The sequence below is a fragment of the Anolis sagrei genome, chromosome 3 (assembly GCF_037176765.1).
Source record: "Anolis sagrei isolate rAnoSag1 chromosome 3, rAnoSag1.mat, whole genome shotgun sequence".
Lineage (NCBI taxonomy): Eukaryota > Metazoa > Chordata > Lepidosauria > Squamata > Dactyloidae > Anolis > Anolis sagrei.
The window spans coordinates 237,110,439-237,132,060 of record NC_090023.1 but is presented as its reverse complement, the minus strand read 5'-3'; the positions used below and the strand labels follow the sequence as shown (position 1 = coordinate 237,132,060).

The following is a 21,622-nucleotide window of genomic DNA, read 5'->3' as shown; positions in this document are numbered from 1 at the left end:
TTGTGCTTTGCTGACTTATTTCTCCCTTTTCTCTTGCCTGCATTGCTGAGAAAGGTGATCCATGCTAGATAAATTATGTGATATTCAGTTACCTGTCATGTAGTAAGTGAGCTTGTCGTTGCAATGTCAGCCTGATGAGAGAAGACAGATTTGTATGTGGTGCATTCTTTCTCCCTGCCTTTTAAAAGTATCTGTTTCTTAATTCTACCTTAATGGCACACGTGCACTTAATTACAGGGTAATTTGTGGACAATAGGGAGCTTCCCCACACACATCCTCTAATGCCAATCATTGTGTTTGAAGTCTCCGCTTCCTTTTGAATTGACACTGATTTGCCATGGATAAGAGGGAACTTTTCTAATGTATGGGCCTCTTCCACTGCTTACCTATTCATCCTTGAACTATCTTTTCTTTGCGGCAGCTGCTCTCAAAGCGGATATTTTCCCAGTTTTGTTAATCAAAAGTTATACTAATTGTATTGTTTATTTTGCTTATTGTTGTTGTTTTTATTGATGTGTTGTTGGGCTTGGCCTCATGTAAGCCGCTCCGAGTCCCTTGGGGAGATGGTGGTGGGGTATAAATAAAGTTTTATTATTATTATTGTCATCATCAAAAGCCCAAGTTTGGGGAGATGGTGGCAGGGAGATGGTAGCGAGGTATAAATAAAGATGATGATGATGATTATTATTATTATCATCATCATCATCATTATCAAAAGCCCAAGTTTGAGTATTCAAGCTCTATCTGCAACTGTGATGGTCAAAACATTTGAAATATGTGAATTACACTCCCTCCCCAAAAAATATACAAAGCCTATAGAGAAAGTGTGGCACTTTGAGATCCTGGAGAGCACAAAACTCTTTAGAAATTGAAAGTAATGAAAGTAAGAGGCTGACTTGTATCAGTTCAGGCTATTTCCGAGACAGCCCTGATTACTGGCACTGACCTCCCAGACTTTCTCAGATATGTATTTATTATTTATTTATTTCATTTATATATCGCTTTTCTCAATCCCGTGGGGGATTCAAAGCAGTTCACAACAAAGTTAATGGCAAAATTCAGTGCCTCACAAAATATAAAATAAAGCACATAACTAAAATAGCATATAACAATAGATTAAAACCAGTGAACTATAAAATATCAAACATAGACAACATAGAATATTGGACATTTCACCAATGTCCTCCATCATCTGCTGTCTCAAATCTGTTATTTCTGTAAGTAAAGCATATTCTTAACTACAAAGCCCACAGTACAACTACCAGCAAAAAATCAGTGCAGATCATTAAGTATTCTCTTCCCATACCATTACAGCCTTTTATACTGCATTCTGCTACTGACAACCAATATGACATAATAAAATGATCCAAAACAGCATGCCACAACATCAGACACATTGTAAGGCAGAAATTGAGAACCTTAGATGTTGAACTATATTTTCATGATTTTTGAAAATGGGTTATGTGAGCTGATGAGAACTGAACATGTTGTCTGAATGCCCGATCACCATCTCCCAAAGCAGTTATTTTATTTACCTACTTACCATATATTCTAGTGTATAAGACTACTTTTTAACCCAAGAAAATCTACTCAAAAGTCAGGGGTCGTCTTATACGCGGAAGTAGTCTTATACGCGGGAGTAATCTTATACGCTGGAGTAGCCTTATGCATGGGAGTCGTCTTATATGCAGGAGTAATCTTATATGTCGGGAGTCGTCTTATAGAGCGGGTGCTGAAACTTCCAATCCGGATTGGAGAATCTGTGGTTGCTGCATATTGTGGGGGGAGCTCAAAAATGGCAGTGGCTGCGTCCCTGCCATATGTAATGACTGTATGAAAGCATTAAGGGTGGCACTGTATAAGTATGGTAGAAGAAAATCCATTCATCAGGATTCATGGACTTAATGCGGTCCTGATGGTGAGGTGAAGGGGCGCTTCACCAGGAAGGTGTAAGTAAAGGGCAGAGCAAGCTGCAGCCGCCTGTGGCGCCCAGGGTATGGAAAAAAGAGATAGGGTGGTTCTGGGCCAAGAAAAACACACATCTTTTACCTATCTCCTCCTCTGCCTCTCAAATCTTGCTCCTGAGGACTGCAGTGAAGTGGTACAGGTGCGCATGTGCGAGATCTGAGAGGCAGAGAAGGAGCTACAGTAATAGGAAAATTGCCAAATTGAAATCAAATCTTTTTTTAAAAAAATTATTCGGTGTGTGTTGGAAGAGGGGTAGTCTTATACGGCGAGTATATCCCAAACTCTATATTTTAACTGGAAAAGTTGGAGGTCGTCTTATATGACGAGTTGTCTTATATGCTGGAATATATGGTAATCCTTCTTTTCAGCAGTGAAATAAATATGTTTAAGGGATCCTCTGGAGAAGAGAGCGCAGGGACCTATGAGTGAAAGAGTGAGGAAAGAAGGGGAAAGTCCTGTTACATGAAGACACATCTGCTCATACCACTTCTACAATTTATTTTATTGTTATTTTGCTTGTGACACTGCACTAAACAAAAGACTGCCATGAATGGTAAAACACTGGAACATAAAATATGCTTATTTACTCCTTTCTGATTTTCTTTTCTTAGGAGAAACTGATAAAGTATGCAACAGATAGTGAAACAGTTGAGCCAGTTATTTCTCAGCTGGTGACCGTCCTTCTGATTGGCTGCCAGGATGTGAATTCCCATGCACGGCTGCTGTGTGGGGAATGTTTAGGTGAATTGGGAGCCATAGATCCAGGCAGGTTGGATTTCTCAACAAGTGACAGTCAAGGAAAAGGCCTTACATTTGTGGTAAGGAATGTTAATAGACTGTATTCATTTCTGTAGATTCAGCTTTTTAAAAATGGAGGATAAAAATCTATATAGTAAGTAATATAGTGAGCACAAGTTTTTGTCTCACCTACATTCTAATGTTTATGACTCCCGTGAAAGGGAAGTGGGAAGTTGCTGTCTTGTCAAGGTGTGATAATGCTTTGGTTGAACACCATTGCAAACATGATTGCCTCTGGAGAACTCAAGCCTTTCCATGCCTATTTTCCAATTATACTAGGCTTTAATAGTAACAAAGCTGAGGATATTAACAAAATTGATCTAATGATCTAATAAATTTAACTTGCATTTCATTAGACTGGCGTAGAAGATCCACATTTTGCCCATGGATTATTTATGGAGCTGACAAGAGCTTTCCTTGCATATGCTGATAATGTTCGGGCTCAAGATTCTGCTTCATACGCTATCCAGGTAGGATTGGCTTAATCTTTCTACTTTAAGAAAAAGCTTTTAAGGTGTGACATAATAAATTTTAAAAATATCAATAATTAAAACAATAAAAGCCACATTTTAAATTCCAAACCATTAAAAACAACAAAAGAATGTAATCTCTGCCTGAACTCTTTTATTGCTTGGTGACGGTCCTGTTTAATTGTTGACTTAATTTTACTGAAGAGCTTACATTATCTCATCTCTTCTCTGTACCTCACTAGTGAGATTAAACCCTTTCTGTGTAGACAAGGTGGACAGGCCTTCTTTGTGGTAGCATCCCAATTACACTTTGTTGTCTCATTTCAGTGCCAAGTTAAAGCTTGGTTATTCACTCAAATTACACTAAGATAAAGGTTTTCCCTGACATTAAGTCCAGTCGTGTCCGACTCTGAGGGGTGGTGCTCATCTCCATATCTAAGCCGAAGGGCCGTGTTGTCCATAGACACTTCCAAGGTCATGTGGCCAGCATGATTGTATGGAGCGCCATTACCTTCCCGCAAAAACGGTACCTATTGATCTACTCATTTGCATGTTTTCGAACTACTAGGATGGCAGAAGCTGGGGCTAACAGTGGGAGCTCACCCCACTCCCCGGATTCGAACTGCTGACCTTTCGATCAGCAAGTTCAGCAGCTCAGTGCTTTAACCCGCTGTGCCACCACAACACTATATAACAAATCTTGGCACTGTTACATTATCCAGGCAGGGACCACTAGAGAGAAAAGGATACTTCATTTTCTGTGCAGGAGGGAGTTGAAAGAGGAAAACCATTTCCCCCGTTTTCACTGGTTATTCCCCCTTTCCATATCATAAACAAGGGTTGATTCCATGTCAGGGACCAGGATGGGTGGAATAATAGAAAAACAGGGGGAAATGGTTTTAGTCCTTCAACTCACTCTCCACCCCCATAAAATGAAATATCCTTCTCTCTCTAGCACCCCCCCCCCCACTGGCCTCCGCCCAGATAATGAAAAGTAGCCAAAATTTGAAAGATTTTCTGTTCCTGGTTTGAAATTGTTATTTCCTGTTTGATTGTGTGGTACATAGTTTGAAAGTAGTTGTTATACTCCAGAAACTTTGTTTTTGTGGCTGGCACAAATTATATTAAATTGATTGAGATTTGATGAGATATTCATTGAAAAACTATAGCAAATGTGCTGCAGGATGTCCCACAAAAACAAAGTGTTTTTGCAGTTTAATAAACTTTTCCCATGTTTTTCTGATAGAACTAAGTAGGAAATGACATTTATTACTCAGGAACAAAAACCGTGCTACATAGGGTCAATGAGCAATGGTTTGGTATCAGTGAATTAAAAAAATGAAAAGCATTTCTGCTCCCAAGCATTTTGGATAGGGAATATTCAACTTGTATACGAATGTTTGAGAAAAGACTATAACTAATGCTGCATAGTCTCTTTTTTCCTTAATGATCCACAGATTTTATTCCCCTACCCCTTGTAGTGATTTGCTGATCTTATCTCAAAAAATCTTACTTTTAATGAAGTATTTTAGTGTACAAAGCACATTTAATATCTTTATGTAATCCTTTTTTTTCTTTTCTATCTAAGGAGTTGCTATGCATCTATGGTTGTAGGGAGACAACTACCGACTGCTCAGGCTCTAGCCTTTGGAAAATGTTTCCTGATCATATTCAAGAAATATTGGAACCTCATTTAAATACAAGGTAAACAGTAGTAAAAATAAATTCAATCTTTTAATTGGATTTAAAAGTTATATCACTCTGCAAGCTATACATGTGCATTTTTGTTATCTTCCATTGATTATGATTGTGTGAAACAGGATTTTTTTTGACAAGCTATATTGGCATTTTTACTAAGATGTGTGACAAACCAACAAATCATTCAGTGATAAAGTCTTTCGGATTTCTTAAAGAAAGAATAGAACTATGATACAGCCACCTTTTCAAATAGTAACTAAAATTGTTAACAATTTTTGAAAATTACATTTCTAGATACAAGAGTTATCAGAAAGCTGTAAACTGGTCCAAGGTTAAAAAGCCTATTTACTTGAGCAAATTAGGCAAAAGATTTGCAGAATGGTCAGCAACCTGGGCTGGTTACCTTGCAACTAAGGTAAGAGTAATGATTGCATATTATTGATCAATTTGTTTTCAACATCAATGCTAGTTATATTGATTTTATCTGTCGAAATAAACTTAGACTGACGTATAGTTACTACTACAGGTGCGACATGATCTTGCCAGTAAGGTTTTCAACTGTTGCAGTATTATGATGAAGAACGACTTCAAGGTGACCATCTATCTCCTTCCCCATATCCTTGTTTATGTCCTTTTGGGATGCAGTCAGGAGGATCAGCAAGAGGTGAGAGCCCCTTTCCCTGTTTACTGTCCCAAAAAACATAAAGTGTGCCTCCATTGCTGTCATTGGCCAGTACATCATTGTACAAGATCTGTAAATTTCTTTTTGTTGTTTCTGTTACACATCTATAGTTGTTGACCAAAATGCTAACTCTTAATAGAGTTCCATCGGCCTAAATTTAGTTGTTATAATAAAATAATAATAAAACTTTATTTATAAGCTCTCTCTCTCCAATCACAAAACTACTTAAAAAGGAAACTGTTTGCTCTCTTAACATTGCATTTTAATGTATGGCTCTAGAGCGTTGAGTGGTTTTTCAGCTTCAGGAGTTTCTGAATTAAATTGATCATCTAAATCAATTTCAACCTGGTTTCAGCCTTTGTTAAAGAGTAGAGATGGCTTTGATCACTTTGATAGATTACATGGCCAAGAACTATACTAAAGGAGAGAGTCCTTGTTGGTTCTGCTGGATCTCTTGGCAATCTTCATTGATCATGGTAACTTTCTGAGTGGCTTTGCTGGGACTGGTCACTGTTTTACAATGGCTCGATTCTTTCCTAGAGAGGAAACCTGGAAGGTGTGCTGGTTGACTCCTGCTTAATTCCTTGATCTTTGGCCTGTGGGATCCCTGAGGGCTCTGTGTTTTGCCCCTTGTGCTATTTAATGTGTACATTACACTGCTGGCAATGTTGCAAAGTTTGAGGTTTGGTGCTATCATTTGCAGACATGACCAGTGTTTATTATTTCTTTTCCACTATAATCCAAGTTGTTTTGACCCTAAACCAGTGCTTGTCCTCAGTAATGGGCTGAGTGTGGGTGAAGAAACTGAACCTTAATCCAGACAAAACAGAAGTGCTACTGAAAGCTGAAAGACGGATCTAGGAATCTGCCTAATGTAGTTGATTTATTCCATTTATGTGGAAAGTTTTAGAAAAGATTTCCCAGTAACTATGAGTATACATATGTACACAATATGTTGGAATCCTTTGTGTTATGTTTTCCCCAATGACATGGAAACCCATGTATATACTCAAGTATAGGCTAAGTTTTTTAGCCTAAAAAAAGGGCCAAGCCCTTATTTAAGGCTGAAAAAGCCCGCCCCCCCCCCCCTCGACTTATACTCGTGTCAAAGTTATTTATTATTTTACTCTGTTATTATTTTTATTTTTATTACATTTATTATTTTACTCTATTATTGTTGTTATATTTACATTATTTTACTTTATTATTATTTTATTACATTTATTATTTTACTCTTATTATTATTAAAATTATTACTTTATTCATTGTTATTATATTTATTATTTTACTCTGTTTTTAATTTTTTTTACATTTATTATTTTATTCTATTATTGGAAGGATACGTAAGCACATTTACATTTAAGAAGGTTAGAATAATGGTTGGGCAGTCTTATCTTAAATTACAGTTTTATGTAAATATTCAAAAACATTTAACGTACTGATGCCTCAATGTGATTTTATTGGTATCTATTTTTATTTTGAAATTTACCAGTAGCTGCTGTATTTCCCACCCTCGGTTTATACTCGAGTCAATACGTTTTCCCAGGTTTTTTTGTGGTAAAATTATGTGCCCTGGCTTATATTTAGGTCAGTTTATACTCGAGTATATATGGTACATCTTTATATGTTACTGCTACCTTTTCCAGCAGTTTCACCACAGATAACATGTTAACTTGTCCTAAATCTCTGCTGAAATTTTGCCAGCTTTCATAATAGCAGCAACAATTTTAAACCCCTTGTGTTTTTCTAAACAACTCTCCAGGTTTATGCAGAAATCATGGCTGTTCTTAAAAATGATGATACCAGTTCAAGACCATGTGAGGATAGCGCATCAGATCTCAGCCATTTAAGCACACAGACCGTTTTCTCCATGCTTGATCATCTGACACAGTGGGCTAGATATAAATTCCAAAAACTGAGTGCTGATAAGTCTTCTATCAAGCCGAGTAAGGACGTAACTGAACTACAAGGTTAGTGAATCCTTTTTGTTTCGGATGTCTTTGCAATGGCACTTTTTATGTATCCGTTCATAAATCCCCACAAAAACAGGGGAGCAAAGGAAAATGATAAATGGAAAAAGATTGCCTTTCCAGCTGCACTGGAAGCTACTTTCATAAGTCAATTTAAATAGAAGTAATCCCTGAGGTTGTGAAAATCTCTCAATCTCAATGTTTTTGAATTTATTTAAAACCCACTTTCATTTTCTTCTTGTTTTTTAACAAATGAATGCTGAGTCTTCATGTTTTCTTCCTACCGTAAACTTTATTTTATTGTAATGCATTTTGATTTTGATAAAAAAATTAATGGTAAAATTATAAATGTTTCAAATTAGCATTAATTATATCCTTTGAAATCTTTGTTGTGCAGCACCAAATGAAGAATATAAAGAGTATCAAAGTGTGGTCCGCTTTCTTGACCTCATACCTCAGGACACGTTGGCCGCAGCTTCCTTTCGCTCCAAAGCATACACAAGAGCAGTGATGCACTTTGAATCATTCATCATAGAAAAGAAACAAAATATTCAAGAACATCTCGGATTTCTACAGGTTTAGTATTTTGTTTGTTATGTAAAAAATCCAGACTTCATCTTTCTCATATTGTTATATTGTGGGTCTCATTTAATAGAGAATGCTTATCCCTTATCAAGTAACATATCCACAGTCTTCTACAAATATGCTGTTTTGAGTTGCTGTAAAACAACATGATTCAGTGGAGATATTTGTGGAAAGGGGATAGGGAATGATCCTCCTCTCCTAAAGCTTTCAAGACTTCAAATGAATTTAGTCCAATTGATGTAGCAACAAATTTAACTCAAAGCAGCCAGTTTCAGTGGGTTGTTGTGAGTTTTCCGGGCTGTATGGCCATGTTCCAGAAGCATTCTCTCCTGACTTTTCGCCTGTATCTATAGCAGGCATCCTCAGAGGTTGTGAGGTCTGTTTGAAACTAGGAAAATTGGGTTTATATATCTGTAGAATGTCCAGGTTGGGAGAACTCTTATCTGTTCGAGGTAGGTGTGAATGTTTCATTTGGCTACCTAGCTTAGCATTTAATGGCCCAGCAGTTTCAAGGTGTAGTTTCTCACTGCCTGGGGGAATCCTTTATTGGGAGGTGATTAGCTGGCCCTGATTGTTTCTTGTCTGAATTTCCCGTTTTTAGTGTTGTTCTTTATTTGCTGTTATGATTTTAGCATTTTTATACTGGTAGCCAGATTTTGTTCATTTGCATGGTTTCCTCCTTTCTGTTGGAATGTCCACATGCTTGTGGAGTTCAGTGGCTTCTCTGTGTAGTCTGACATGGTAGTTGTTAGAGTGGTCCAGCATTTCTGTGTTCTCAAATAACATGCTATGTCCAAGTTGGTTCATCAAGAGCTCTTCTGTGGCTGACTTCTCTGGTTGAGTGAGTCTGCAGTGCCCTTCAAGTTCCAGGTTTTTTTTTAAATTGAGGCATTTAAGTAAAGTGAAAAATATGTTAGATTGCTTAATAAATGCTTAAAATATACTTAAGTGAGCTTATCTGTGAATCAGATTTCCATTAATTCATGTCATGTTTGCAAGAAAGCCAATAACAGATTAAGCCCCCCCTGGTGGTGTAGTGGGTTAAACTGCTGAACTGGTGAACATACTGACTGAAAGATCGGTGGTTCAAATCCAGGGAGTGGGGTGAGCTACCACTGTTTGGCCCAGTTTCTGCCAACCCAGTACTTTGAAAACATGAAATGTAAATAGATCAATAGGTACCGCTTTGGCCGGAAGGTAACGGCACTACATGCAGTCATGCTGGCCACATGACCTTGGAGGTGTCTACGGAAAACACAAGCTCTTCGGCTTAGAAATGGAGATGAGCACCATCCCCCAGAGTTGGACATGACTAAACTTAATGCTAGGGGAAACCATTACCTTTTACAATAACAGATTCATGGCGAGAATAAAGAGGAAATTATTTATGTTTCATTATTGATGCATAACGTGTGGCTTCAAATCATTTCAGACTTATAGCGACCCTAAGAAGGATATATCATGGAGTTTTCTTGGGAAGATTTGTTGCCACTTTCTGAGGCTGAGAGTGTGTGACTTTCTCATGGTCACACAATGACTTTCCAAGGCTGAGCATGGATTTGAATGCTGGCCTCCAGAGTTGTAACCTCAACATAGAACTGGTTTATAGTAAAATAGAAATCCAGTCTAATTCAGCATTTTAAAAATATTTGATAAGATGATAAAGCATCAAAAAACACAGAAAAAGAAAAACTATTCCTTTTCAGCAGGCAGTGAGAAGATGTGATTCCTCTAAATTTTATTTAGAATGTGATGAACTCAAAATTTTTATGACACTATTTGAATATTATCTGGAGAGATGTTCCCAAAGTATTAAGCCGAGTGCCTGGCAAACATTACGCCACCAAATGCTTTCTGTGATATATAGTTTTCTTCCCCATATAAAGAAACTGTATGCAGCGATGCATGAGGCAGATGGAGTGGAAGGAGTGAGTGCCATACGGAAAGCAGAGCCGTCACTCAAAGAACAGATCCTTGAACATGAAAGCATTGGATTGTTGAGAGATGCCACAGCTTGCTATGACAGGGCCATTCAACTGGAGCCTGAGCAGGTAACAATCATAACATTCTTACTTTTCTTTGGGGTTTTCTTGAAAAAAAAATTGCAGTCAAAGAATGAGAAGGGAAATTCTGTATCCAACTTAATAGGCACCTGTAAGGCCTAGTTATCCAAGCATTGTCACCAAATGGGAGGGCTTTACTTTATCCCCACTTCTGCCATTAATGAAAAGGCCATCTCCTGTCCTGCTGTAGTCACCAACTTTATGGATCTCCTACATGCCCTCATGGTTCCTGTATAAGATACTATTCAAATGCTATATCTTCCCTGGACATCACTCCTCCTTTATTACCTGATTCCACTGCAGATTATGGCTGAGCCAAAGCTTACTAATATATAATGTTCCTGGAGACCAAAAACATAAAATACCAAAGAAATTACTTTGAACAGAATGGAATATAATTATTTAATACATTTATAATAAATCTTATGCTCTCATCGGCTTACTAAGGGCTTGAGAAACCCCCCTTCCTGTGATCCTTTCCCTTCTGTATTTAGCGAAGACCTGGGTTTAAGGCAAGGGCTTAAGAAATCATCTTTTCTGGGCCTTTCCCCCTCTAGTGGACACCACTATTTTATTGCTAGTAGTGAAGAACCATTGATCTGCCAGTTCAGTTCTGTATATGGAGATAATGTTTTGCACTTCACATCAAAAATAATATCTCTGGCCAGACCTGGTCTCTCATTCAGCAAGCAATGGCATCAATTTGCCTCATTGAGACACACATTTAATAAAAGATTGTGTTTACATTCTTAATCCTGATTCACATTTGAAATAAGTTATTTTAAGTAGCTGTATTTGTCCACACTTCATCCTTTGTTATTCTTTTCTGCCTCTGGTCTCTCACTCATTTTCCTGACTGGCTTTGCAGTGTGATAGCTAAAGAGTACTAGAAATGGCATCCATAAATCTCACTGTGCCATCATGTCCTACCATAAACTGAGGCCAGAACAATAATTCAGAAGACTTCTGTGTGGATACAGTGAGCAAAGAGGCAATACTCTTATTTGCTGCTATGGGTTCATTGGAAGGAAAATGGGATATAATAACTCTGGTTTTCTTTTCCTTTTTTTTAGATAATTCACTATCATGGTGTGGTGAAATCTATGCTAGGCCTTGGTCAGTTCTCTACTGTAATCACTCAAGTGAATGGAGTACTTGCTAAACGGTAATTCAGCTGATTTTGTTCTTCATTTAAAACTTCTTTCTATGCACACACTCAAAAACTGTATGAGTCTGGTGCAGATGTAATGCTAGCCTTCTGATTTTATTTAAAAAATTAAAACATGTATTGTCGAAGGCTTTCATGGCTGGAATCACTGGGTTGTTGTAGTTTTTTTCGGGCTATATGGCCATGTTCTAGAGGCATGTTTCGCCTGCCTCTATGGCAAGCATCCTCAGAGGTAGTGAGACCTCACTAACTCTGAGGATGCTTGCCATAGAGGCAGGTGAAACGTCAGGAGAGAATGCCTCTAGAACATGGCCATATAGCTCGAAAAAAACTACTACAACCCATTAAAACATGTATTTATCACTTTTCAGCCCCCTGTGCCTCCCAAGTTGATCTATGAAGAACAACAGTTAAAACATTAAATATGAATATTTAAAATGGACTAAAACAGCTCTAAATAATAATAATAATCATAGCAGCAACAACAACAACTTTATTCTTATACCCCGCCACCATCTCCCCGAAGGAACTCGGGGCAGCTTACATATGGGACAGAATGTCCACAAGACATAAAAACAAAACAATTAAAAGGAAAACACAAGAAAATAAAATAAAAAACATAGTAAAATATAACAATCCAGTTTAAAAAAACAATTAAATAAAACATAAGAAACAAACAGCAACTTTGAGAAACTCCATCAAAACAATGCTCAACAAAGACCAATAACCAGAAATACTAAAATGGGCCTGAACATGCTATAAAAAGGGCCAAGCATTGGGATAGTGCAAAACAGCATATCATAGGGCCAGGGAGTTGGAAGTACAGAGAACAGAGTACTATCTGGCTAACTAGGGGCTGGGCATATATAACTAGGGTTTATTCGTCATTTTCAAATGCTAGCTGAAACATCCAGGATTTTAAATCCCTGCAAAAGGCGGACAGTGTGGAGACTTACCTAATCTCCCTGGGGAAGGTGTTCTAAAGTCGGGGGGCCACCACCGAGAAGGCCCTCTCCCTCATCCCCACCAACCATTCTTGTGACAATTGTGGGAGTGAGAGGAGTGCCTCCCCAGCAGATCTTAGAGCCCATGCCAGGTATTGGGGGAGATCTGGTCATGAAGATAGGCGGTGCCGGAACTGTTTAGGGCTTTGTAGGTCATCATCTGTACTTTGAACTGGGACTAGAAACTTATCAGCAGCCAATGTAGCTACTAAAATAGCTTTAAAACCAGAGTCAATTAAAAAAGTGAGAACACCCACCTCTAGTTTGAAGAACTGAAGGCCTCATCAAACAACACAGCACAAAATATGGAACCAGCATGATTTTCCTTGGGATAGAGTTTTGTAGTTGGAGTGCTGCTGTAGACAAAATCTTGTCATTTGAACTGGCCAACATGGCGTGGTGGGACCCACAACATAACCATTAACAAATCAGCTTTTCATTCATTAGCTGAAGGAAAGTTCTGCCTGCGGACTTTTAAAAAATATTTCAAATATGGTGTGTGCTTAGTTTAATTGCTATCTTCACTATAAAATCGCATGTAGGGGGAAAAAAAGCTTTTTGTCTTCTGTCTATTGACATATGTTTGCTTTATACCTTTAATAGACCTGAGTGGACTCCTGAATTAAATACCTACAGAGTGGAGGCGGCCTGGAAACTAACCCAGTGGGATTCACTAGAAAACTACCTAGCTGCAGGTTGCTGTTTTTGTCATGACTTGTAGTATCTTTGTCAAGAAAAGAACTCAGTGAAAATGTGAAAGGATCCATTTTGGAGCATTAGCCTAACCTGCAATTCCTGTTCATTTTGGGGCATATTAGAGGAGGAACGTATAGTGAGGAGTAGAAATATCTGGAAATCACAAATTTTCCATATGTTGTTGGTAGATGCCTTTCATCTGCAGGGAATCATTGATTGGATGTTAACTTTGGTATATAAATTGATGCCAGTTTTATATGTTTTAAAAATTAGCCATCCCTTTTGTCCTGCTTTTGATGTGTTTGTTTTTGAAGAGGCCCTGGCTAATGTAAAGTAATAATAAAATGCAGACATATCTGAAGGACAAAGCATGGCACATCCAGTTCATAGTATTTGTCGCTAGGACTAGAAAGCTGTAATTATAGAAGGCAACTGCCAGTTACTGTCGAACTTCTTTTCAGAATTTTGGCACATGTCTATTTTTTTTTTACCATATTGAATTCCAGTTGAAGGCAAATGGTGCAGAGCCATGGTTCCCAAACTTTAAATCTCCAGATATCATTGATCTGCAGTTTCAAGGCTCTCTCACCTTTGCCCATGCTGCCTAAGGTTTTGGGATTTGTTGTCTAGCAACAGGTGTTGAAGCAAGTTTGGAAATCACTGGTATATAAAATAGTGATTTTAGGTATCCACTTGTCTGTTGAAGTAAACAGAAGCTCCAGGCATGTCAATTGTAAAAATAGAACTAGCTATGTATGTATTCACCAGTGAGATTTTCACTTGCACATGTAATACTTAAAACTTCAAAGGTCTTTTCGGGCAGAAATGCACAAAAATATATTTAGCAGAATTATTATAAACTTTTAATTTAAACAATCACCAATCTAAAAAAATAAATCTTGGTTAGTTTTGCGTTGATGATCTGTTTTAAAATAAAACCTTTCTTCCCACCCCATTAGATGAGAAGTCGAATACCTGGAGCATTCGACTTGGACAGTTGTTGCTCTCTGCTAAAAAGAAAGAAGCTCCCACTTTCTATGAAACCTTGAAAATTGTCCGAGGAGAGCAGATAGTTCCACTTTCTGCAGCAAGTTTTGAAAGGGGTTCATATCAGCGAGGATATGAATACATTACAAGGTATAGTTTGGCTTTTTCCCCCCTTGTTTCCAAACCAGAGAAAGAATTTAAAAAGAAAGAAAAGAAAGAAAATATTATAAAATATTAGTCTTCGGTCGACTGAATCACATTTGTGATCGAAAGGATGCACTTTACTAGTAAATCTATTTGAGTCATTTGCTAAATGTTGTGTTTTAAATGTTTGAAATTGCACTTTTATTGTTATTTTTACATTTGAACTGAACATTTTAAATGTCACAGATATTTGAACTGCAGTCATTTCCTTGTTCTGTAAAACTGTCTTTGGATGCTTGCACTTATTAGAGAGTATTTAGGAGTGGGCTGGAAATTATGACATTCCTGATAGAATTTATTATTTTGATAGGCCTCATATGATATCTACATCAATTTATATGATGTTTTTTAAAAGACTCAGAATACTTCATTCTTACAGCAGGCTTGTAAGGAAGATCAGTAGAATTAACATGAACTCCCCCTTCTGCATTATGTAGAGAGTAATATTATGCACCCCGGCGGCACAGCAGGTTAAACTGCTGAGCTGCTGAACTTGCGACCGAAAGGTTGACGATTTGAATCCGGGGAGCGGGGTGAGCTCCCTCTGTTAGCCCCAGTTAAAAAACATGCAAATGTGATTAGATCAATAGGTACTGCGGGAAGATAATGGTGCTCCATGCAGTCATGTTGGCTAAATGGCCTTGGAGGCCTCTACGGACAACGCTGGTTCTTTAGCTTAGAAATTGAGATGAGCACCACCGCCCAGAGTCAGACACGACTAGACTTACTGTCAAGGGGAAACCTTTACCTTTAGTTATATTATGCAAAGGTCCATCTAGCAATCCCAGATAGAGCGGAGATCTGAATTGCTTTTATGTTGGCAATATTATATATTGCAAAGAATTTCATGATTTCCAGGCACCCAAAGTACAGCATTGTTCCCCCTCTAATGAGGAAAACCTATCCAAAAAAATATTTGTTAGTCTTCCTTCTGCCCAGAAGGCTGGACCTCCAATGGGAATAGAACTGATCATGTATACTACTACCAGAATGATTGCTTGCTGATGTTAAAGAGGAAATTGCTCAGATAGACAGTGAAATAAAAATGCAAAGCACCTTCTAATTTTATTAAATTTTGTTTATTTTTTAATCAAGGTTACACATGCTGTGTGAGTTAGAGCATCGTATTGGACCATTGCTTCAACAACCTGTTAATGAGAACGGAAAAGATTCATTGAATTGGCACGCACGTATAGAAATGACCCAAAATTCATACAGAGTTAAAGAGCCCATCCTGGCACTTAGACGGGCTTTACTCAGCCTCAATAAAAGGTGAAACTGTATTTATTTTGCATGTGCTCCCCTTGAAACTTAAGCTTTCCCTTTTCTTATTCCGTTTACCTTTTAGGCTAAAATTAATGAAATGTCGTAATTTTAAAAATCTCATTACCAGATGTTTCAAAAACAAGGTAAACTATGTGTTGAGATGAACTTTGGGGGTCGTTCCATTTTATTTTGCCAACAATCTTGTGAAAGAAGGGCTAGCAAATGGAATGTCTTTATGGCATAATGGGGATTTGGACCTATTTCATTTTGATTCTGTTGGCCAGAATGTGCAGATGTGCTTGAAGCCCATTTTTCCTGTGTAGACATATTGTATTATTTTATATCAACAATAAACAGATCTATGAGATGGTCTGTCACGTAAGAGATCTAAAGGCAACTGCCTAGAACAGTGGTTCCCAAACTTTCTTTGACCAGGGACCACTCTGAACAGGGGCCACTCTCCAACATTAGAACCAAAAGGTTTACGAATCAGTTTTTAGTCAACTTTAGATTTGGTTTGGTTATTTGGGGTGCTGATTCAGAAAATGGCATTGGATAGCCCACACAGAGAAATGTGCTTACATATCCTTCCAATATTATTAAAGAGAGTAAAATAATGTAAATGTAATAAAAATAATAATAACAGAGTAAAATAATAAATTACTTTGACTTGAGTATAAGCCAAAAGCTTATACTCAAGCCTAAAAAAGCTGAAAAACTCAGCTTATACTCAAGCATATACGGTATATCCATATTATAATACTGATATTGTAGTTGTGTGCCTTCAAGTCATTTATTGAATAAAAAATAAAATAATACATAAAATAATAATATTTTTATTATTTCTGACTTATGGTGAGATTAAAGTAAACCTATCAAAGGATTTTCTTGGCAGAATTTTTTGCCTTCCTCAGACATAATATTGTAGTAATATATTTTGTGTGTATGTGTATGTTTCCATATATATTCTTAAACTTACTCTTTCTCTCTCGCTATATATACACACATACACACTAGATAGGGAGTATATTTCATTTAATCTTTTGAAACTGCTCATAAAACTAAAAATAATTTTTCAAAGAAGAAAAGTTTCAAATGAAATCTAGTTACAGTAATCCATCTAAATTACACCAGATGCTTTTGTAAACAACAAGTAGTGCACCACTTCTTCCATTCTCTTTAATAGCGGGGTTTCTTAATGTCAAGATTGTTGTAAAGAAGGTCAGATTGCATGCCCCCACATGATAAATAACACAATGTACTTGGCAGAACGACTGGTCATCAGAAAAATGTATATGGAAAGATGTACACGGACCACATTCTTGAAGCGCCCTCTAATTTTAGACTGGTTGATTGTGTTAGGTCAGGAAGCTGTGAATGGAAATTATCAAAGTAGAGTCATACAGGATTTGTTCTTTGGCAAAGTTCTTTGTATTTTTGACCATATAAAAACTCATCTTCCTACAGTGAGGATTACAGTGAGAGGATGGGAGAGTGCTGGCTCCAAAGCGCCCGAGTTGCCCGTAAAGCTGGCCATCACCAAACGGCATACAATGCTCTCCTTAATGCTGGGGAATCAAAGCTGTCTGAACTCTATGTAGAAAGAGCAAAGTGGCTGTGGTCCAAGGTAAACAAAAGAAAACCTCTGTCTTGAGGAGCTGTTTCTTATTCAGCACATGTTAATAGATATCATTCATAAATGTGTTTATAAGGACTGTCACGCTGAATCAAAGTGCATATAGCCCAAAAAAACCTACAACAACTCAAATATGATTTTCTTCTGAAAAAAAAGGAGGTGTGATCTTCATTTTGTTGAAATACCTGCCAATTATTTCCATAAACTGCTGAATTTATAGCAAACCTTTCTCTGTCCTTTTGAATTCATATATACATGATTCAATGAAGAAAACCGAAAATCTTTAGCACAATATACATGCTGACAATACATTTTAAGTAAATGGGCTTTTACTTGCACAATAGGCTTTCTCTAACTGAGTTACAACATATTTGTATGAGCATAAGTCATAATGGTTATGGTAATAAAGGGAAATGTTGAATTATTGACCTTAATTTCTTTTTAATTTAGGGTGAGGCTCATCAAGGTCTTATCATCCTTCAAAAGGGGGTTGACCTATGTTTTCCAGATGGTCAGGTACCATCTGGCAGTAAAAGTAAACTAATTCATGGGCAAGCCCTGCTGCTGGTGGGAAGATTTATGGAAGAAACAGCCAACTTTGAAAGTAATGCAGTTATGAAAAAATACAAGGTACAAACTAAATGTTCAGCATTTAAGTCATATGGTTTAACATGCTTGTATAGCAATATACTGAAGTAGATTGCAGGCAAACAAACAAAACTTTTGAGTGTTTTTGTTATTTTGAAATCCAGTGTTATTTAGTGTGTACTTGATAGGACCAGTTGTTCTTAACAGGTTGAATGTTTTTCAAAACATGGTCAAGATGTCCCTCTGCGGTTTTAAGAATGCAGTACTTATTTATGTAATCAAATTACTTGAAAACTTGAGACTTGGCACCTGCTCAGAGCAGCTTAAAAAGAATCATGCTGGACCCTAATAAAGGCCTTTATAGCCAAACATTTCCCCATAATGAACAATCAAATGCATATGGGAGATGGACAAGCAGAGCATTATTCAAATGCAACTGATTAGGTTTAAATATTTTGTTCATTTATTTTTTTCCCCCTCAGGATGTCACCGTGTGCTTGCCAGAATGGGAAAATGGACACTTCTACCTCGCTAAATACTATGATAAACTGATGCCCACGGTGACAGAAAACAAGATGGAAAAACAGGGAGATTTGATTAAATATATCGTTATTCACTTTGGAAGGTTAGAAGATACAATTCCTTTTCAAATACATAAGTAAATAACTGTTGCTGTTTCATGGATGGATGGATTGTGTCCATTACCAACAGGGTGCAGGTTTGGGGAAATGAATGTAATATCTTACTCATGGTATGTAATTTAAAATAAAATAATCAGGACAGTAAAGGAATATATAGCAGGTGGCTAACAAGCTGGTACTTTTAATTTCAGATCTTTACATTTTGGAAACCAGTTCATCTATCAGTCAATGCCAAGAATGTTATCATTGTGGCTTGACTTTGGAGCAAAAGCATATGAATGCGAGAAAGGTAGTGTACTGAAAAAAATGTTTTCTGATTTTGTTATCTTGGGGCAATTTCTTTAATTTCCTGCATGGATTTATTTAATGCAGCTGTGTTAGTAAATGTAAAGGTTTCCCCTGACATTAAGTCTAGTTGTGTCCGACTCTGGGGGTTGGTGTTCATCTCTATTTCTAAGCTGAAAAGCTGGCGTTGTCCAGAGACACCTCCAGGGTCATATGGCCGGCATGACTGCATGGAGCACCATTACCTTCCCGCAGAAGCGGTATCTATTGATCTACTCACATTTGCATATTTTCGAACTGCTAGGTTGGCAGAAGCAGGGCCTAACAGTGGGAGCTCACCCCGCTTCCCAGATTCGAATTGCCATCCTTTCCATCAGCAAGTTCAGCAGCTCAGCGGTTTAACCCGCTGCACCACCAGGGGGCCAGTTGTGTAATGTAGTTTTGTTAACTATCCCCTTATATGTCATACACTGATACTGAGCCATGGCAGTCAAAGTGATGGTGCATTAATTCTACAGTGTAGATGCAGCCACAGTCTGTTTTACTTCCGAACAGCTCTTACTGTGAAGAAGTTAATATTACATAAATTCAATTGATTCAGGACTAACATGGATTTAGACTATGGTATTATTTCAGTTTAATAGTACTGTCACTTCTTGTCAAATAGAGACAAAATTCAGCATTGGCAGGTTCCTGATAATGTTTAGTTCTCCCAATGACTCCATTGGGAACCTAAAATTACAAACAGGTTTGACTGCCTTGAGTTTAAGACTATAAAGAAATCCAATTAAAAAAATAATTTCTTGATATACCCAGAATCAATTTAAACCCCCAAATTTCAGATGGTAATGAATTTAGGATCAGTGAAGGTTTTTCTTGAATTTTCCTGTAATTTGAATGGAGTGTTAGGTTCATTTGTCTGTTTTTCTTTGGGGTTTTTTGATGTGTTTTGAGGGGTGTGAAATACAATACTGATACTGTGCATTGTATTACCTAGCTGGTCGTCAAGATCGTACTCAAATGAGAAATGACTTGGCTAAAATCAACAAGGCGATTGCAGAGCATACGCAGCTCCTGGCACCATATCAGTTTTTAACAGCTTTCTCTCAACTGATCTCCCGAATTTGCCACTCGCACGATGAAGTCTTTGTGGTCCTTATGGCAATAATTGCTAAGGTTTTCGTAGCATACCCTCAACAAGCTATGTGGATGATGACTGCAGTTTCTAAGGTGATTTCACAAACATCATTGTGTGTCTCCTTTCAGTATACTTCCCTTCTCCTTTTCAGAATAAATACATACTTGCATTATTTTGCACAAATGTTGCTTCTTTCTTTGGTGTATTCCATGGATCTCCTTGCCTTATCTGTGTCCAAGAATGAAAAGAATCAGGAAGATGGAACACAATAATGACCTATTCCTGCTTCTTGGCAGGGGGTTGGACTGGATGGCCCATGAGGTCTCTTCCAACTCTTTGATTCTATGATTCTATGATTCTATTGCTGTTATAGTCTTAATTTTCATTATCTTTTTGTGATTGATGATAATTGTCATCCCGTGGTGGCGCAGTGGGTTAAACCTTGTGCCAGCAAGACTGTGACTGAAAGTTTGGTGGTTTGAATCCAAGGAGCAGGGTGAGCTCCTGTCTGTCAGCTCCAGCTTCTCAGGCCGGGACATGACAGAAGCCTCCCAAATGATGGTAAAACATCCAGGCGTTCCCTGAGCAATGTAATTGTAGATAGCTAATTCTCTCACATCAGAAGTGACTTGCAGTTTGTCAAGTCACTCCTGACACACAAAAAAAGTCATGATTGCATGCAGTCACTGAGTCATTTGTTGACATTAGCAGATATCTGTAATTGAGTTACCAATGTCATGTTTCTCGGGATCTCGATACTTTAAGCGGCATTTTCCATCTGAACTGGAGTCTTTCTCAGAGGCCTCCATCTGATTTGTAATGGGATACTCAAGGAAAAAAAGCCTTTTTGGTGGTGATGCCTTCCTTATCCTTGAGAACAACTATCTTTTATTTTCCCAAGGTTTTAACGTATCAATTAAGTTTTTTTATTTAATGCTGTTGTTTCAGTCATATAAGCTGTGCTGCTATTATGTTAATATCACCTGCCCATAAAATGTAGAAGAATGGTATGGAAATCTGGTAACTTCTTCTTTTTCAGTCATCTTATCCAATGCGTGTAAACAGATGCAAGGAAATCTTCAACAAAGCTATTCATATGAAGGCATCTTTGGGGAAGTTCATTGGAGATGCAGCTCGCTTAACAGATAAACTCCTAGAGCTATGTAACAAACCGGTAATAATCTATATAAAAGCTATTTTTTTTCCTGTTGATTGATTCTGTCCCTCATTCTCTAATTTACATTGCACACCCCTACATTTGTTTTGGGTGGTGGAATTCACTTCTGTTTCACAAAAGTGAAGGAATAGCTTAAACCTTTTGTCATTTTCAATGGAAATGAAAGAAAAATAGATACAGGAGCTCTTTTAAGACGACAGATTAATTTGAGAAATATGTTTTTACACTTTTTCAGGTTGATGGGAACACTACCACCTTAAGCATGGGAGTTCATTTCAAAAGTCTCAAAAGGCTGGTAGAAGACCAGATGTTCAGTGAAATCCTTATTCCTTTGCAATCTGTAATGATACCAACTCTCCCTTCGGTTCCTGGAACACATTCCAATCATGATCCGTTTCCTGGATGCTGGGCTTATATTGCTGGCTTTGGTGATACAGTTAGTATTCCTACTTTTATATATATAGACTTGAGTTTGATTTAAAAATTAAGTGCTGATTGCTTGACCTCAGATGTTCATAATACATAAAACAAGCGGATGCAGTATTCCTTCATGCAGCTCCATCGGGTTATTTGCTAGATGAAAAAGAGTAGCCTGCCT

General features: G+C 37.6%; 1 protein-coding gene across 1 annotated transcript in view; it reads left to right on the top strand.

Annotated features, from left to right (window-relative positions):
* Positions 1 to 21,622, top strand: part of ATR (ATR serine/threonine kinase) — a 62,578-nt gene that overhangs the window by 34,629 nt on the left and 6,327 nt on the right. The window contains exons 22-40 of the mRNA XM_060767788.2: positions 2,580 to 2,786; positions 3,123 to 3,236; positions 4,825 to 4,940; positions 5,229 to 5,349; positions 5,461 to 5,598; positions 7,379 to 7,586; positions 7,984 to 8,162; positions 10,058 to 10,222; positions 11,308 to 11,399; positions 13,010 to 13,101; positions 14,062 to 14,239; positions 15,389 to 15,565; positions 17,027 to 17,186; positions 17,646 to 17,825; positions 18,266 to 18,408; positions 18,616 to 18,713; positions 19,707 to 19,939; positions 20,887 to 21,021; positions 21,260 to 21,460. Coding sequence (XP_060623771.2) covers positions 2,580 to 2,786; positions 3,123 to 3,236; positions 4,825 to 4,940; positions 5,229 to 5,349; positions 5,461 to 5,598; positions 7,379 to 7,586; positions 7,984 to 8,162; positions 10,058 to 10,222; positions 11,308 to 11,399; positions 13,010 to 13,101; positions 14,062 to 14,239; positions 15,389 to 15,565; positions 17,027 to 17,186; positions 17,646 to 17,825; positions 18,266 to 18,408; positions 18,616 to 18,713; positions 19,707 to 19,939; positions 20,887 to 21,021; positions 21,260 to 21,460 — 2,937 coding nt within the window. The remainder of the gene's footprint in view (positions 1 to 2,579; positions 2,787 to 3,122; positions 3,237 to 4,824; positions 4,941 to 5,228; positions 5,350 to 5,460; positions 5,599 to 7,378; positions 7,587 to 7,983; positions 8,163 to 10,057; positions 10,223 to 11,307; positions 11,400 to 13,009; positions 13,102 to 14,061; positions 14,240 to 15,388; positions 15,566 to 17,026; positions 17,187 to 17,645; positions 17,826 to 18,265; positions 18,409 to 18,615; positions 18,714 to 19,706; positions 19,940 to 20,886; positions 21,022 to 21,259; positions 21,461 to 21,622) is intronic.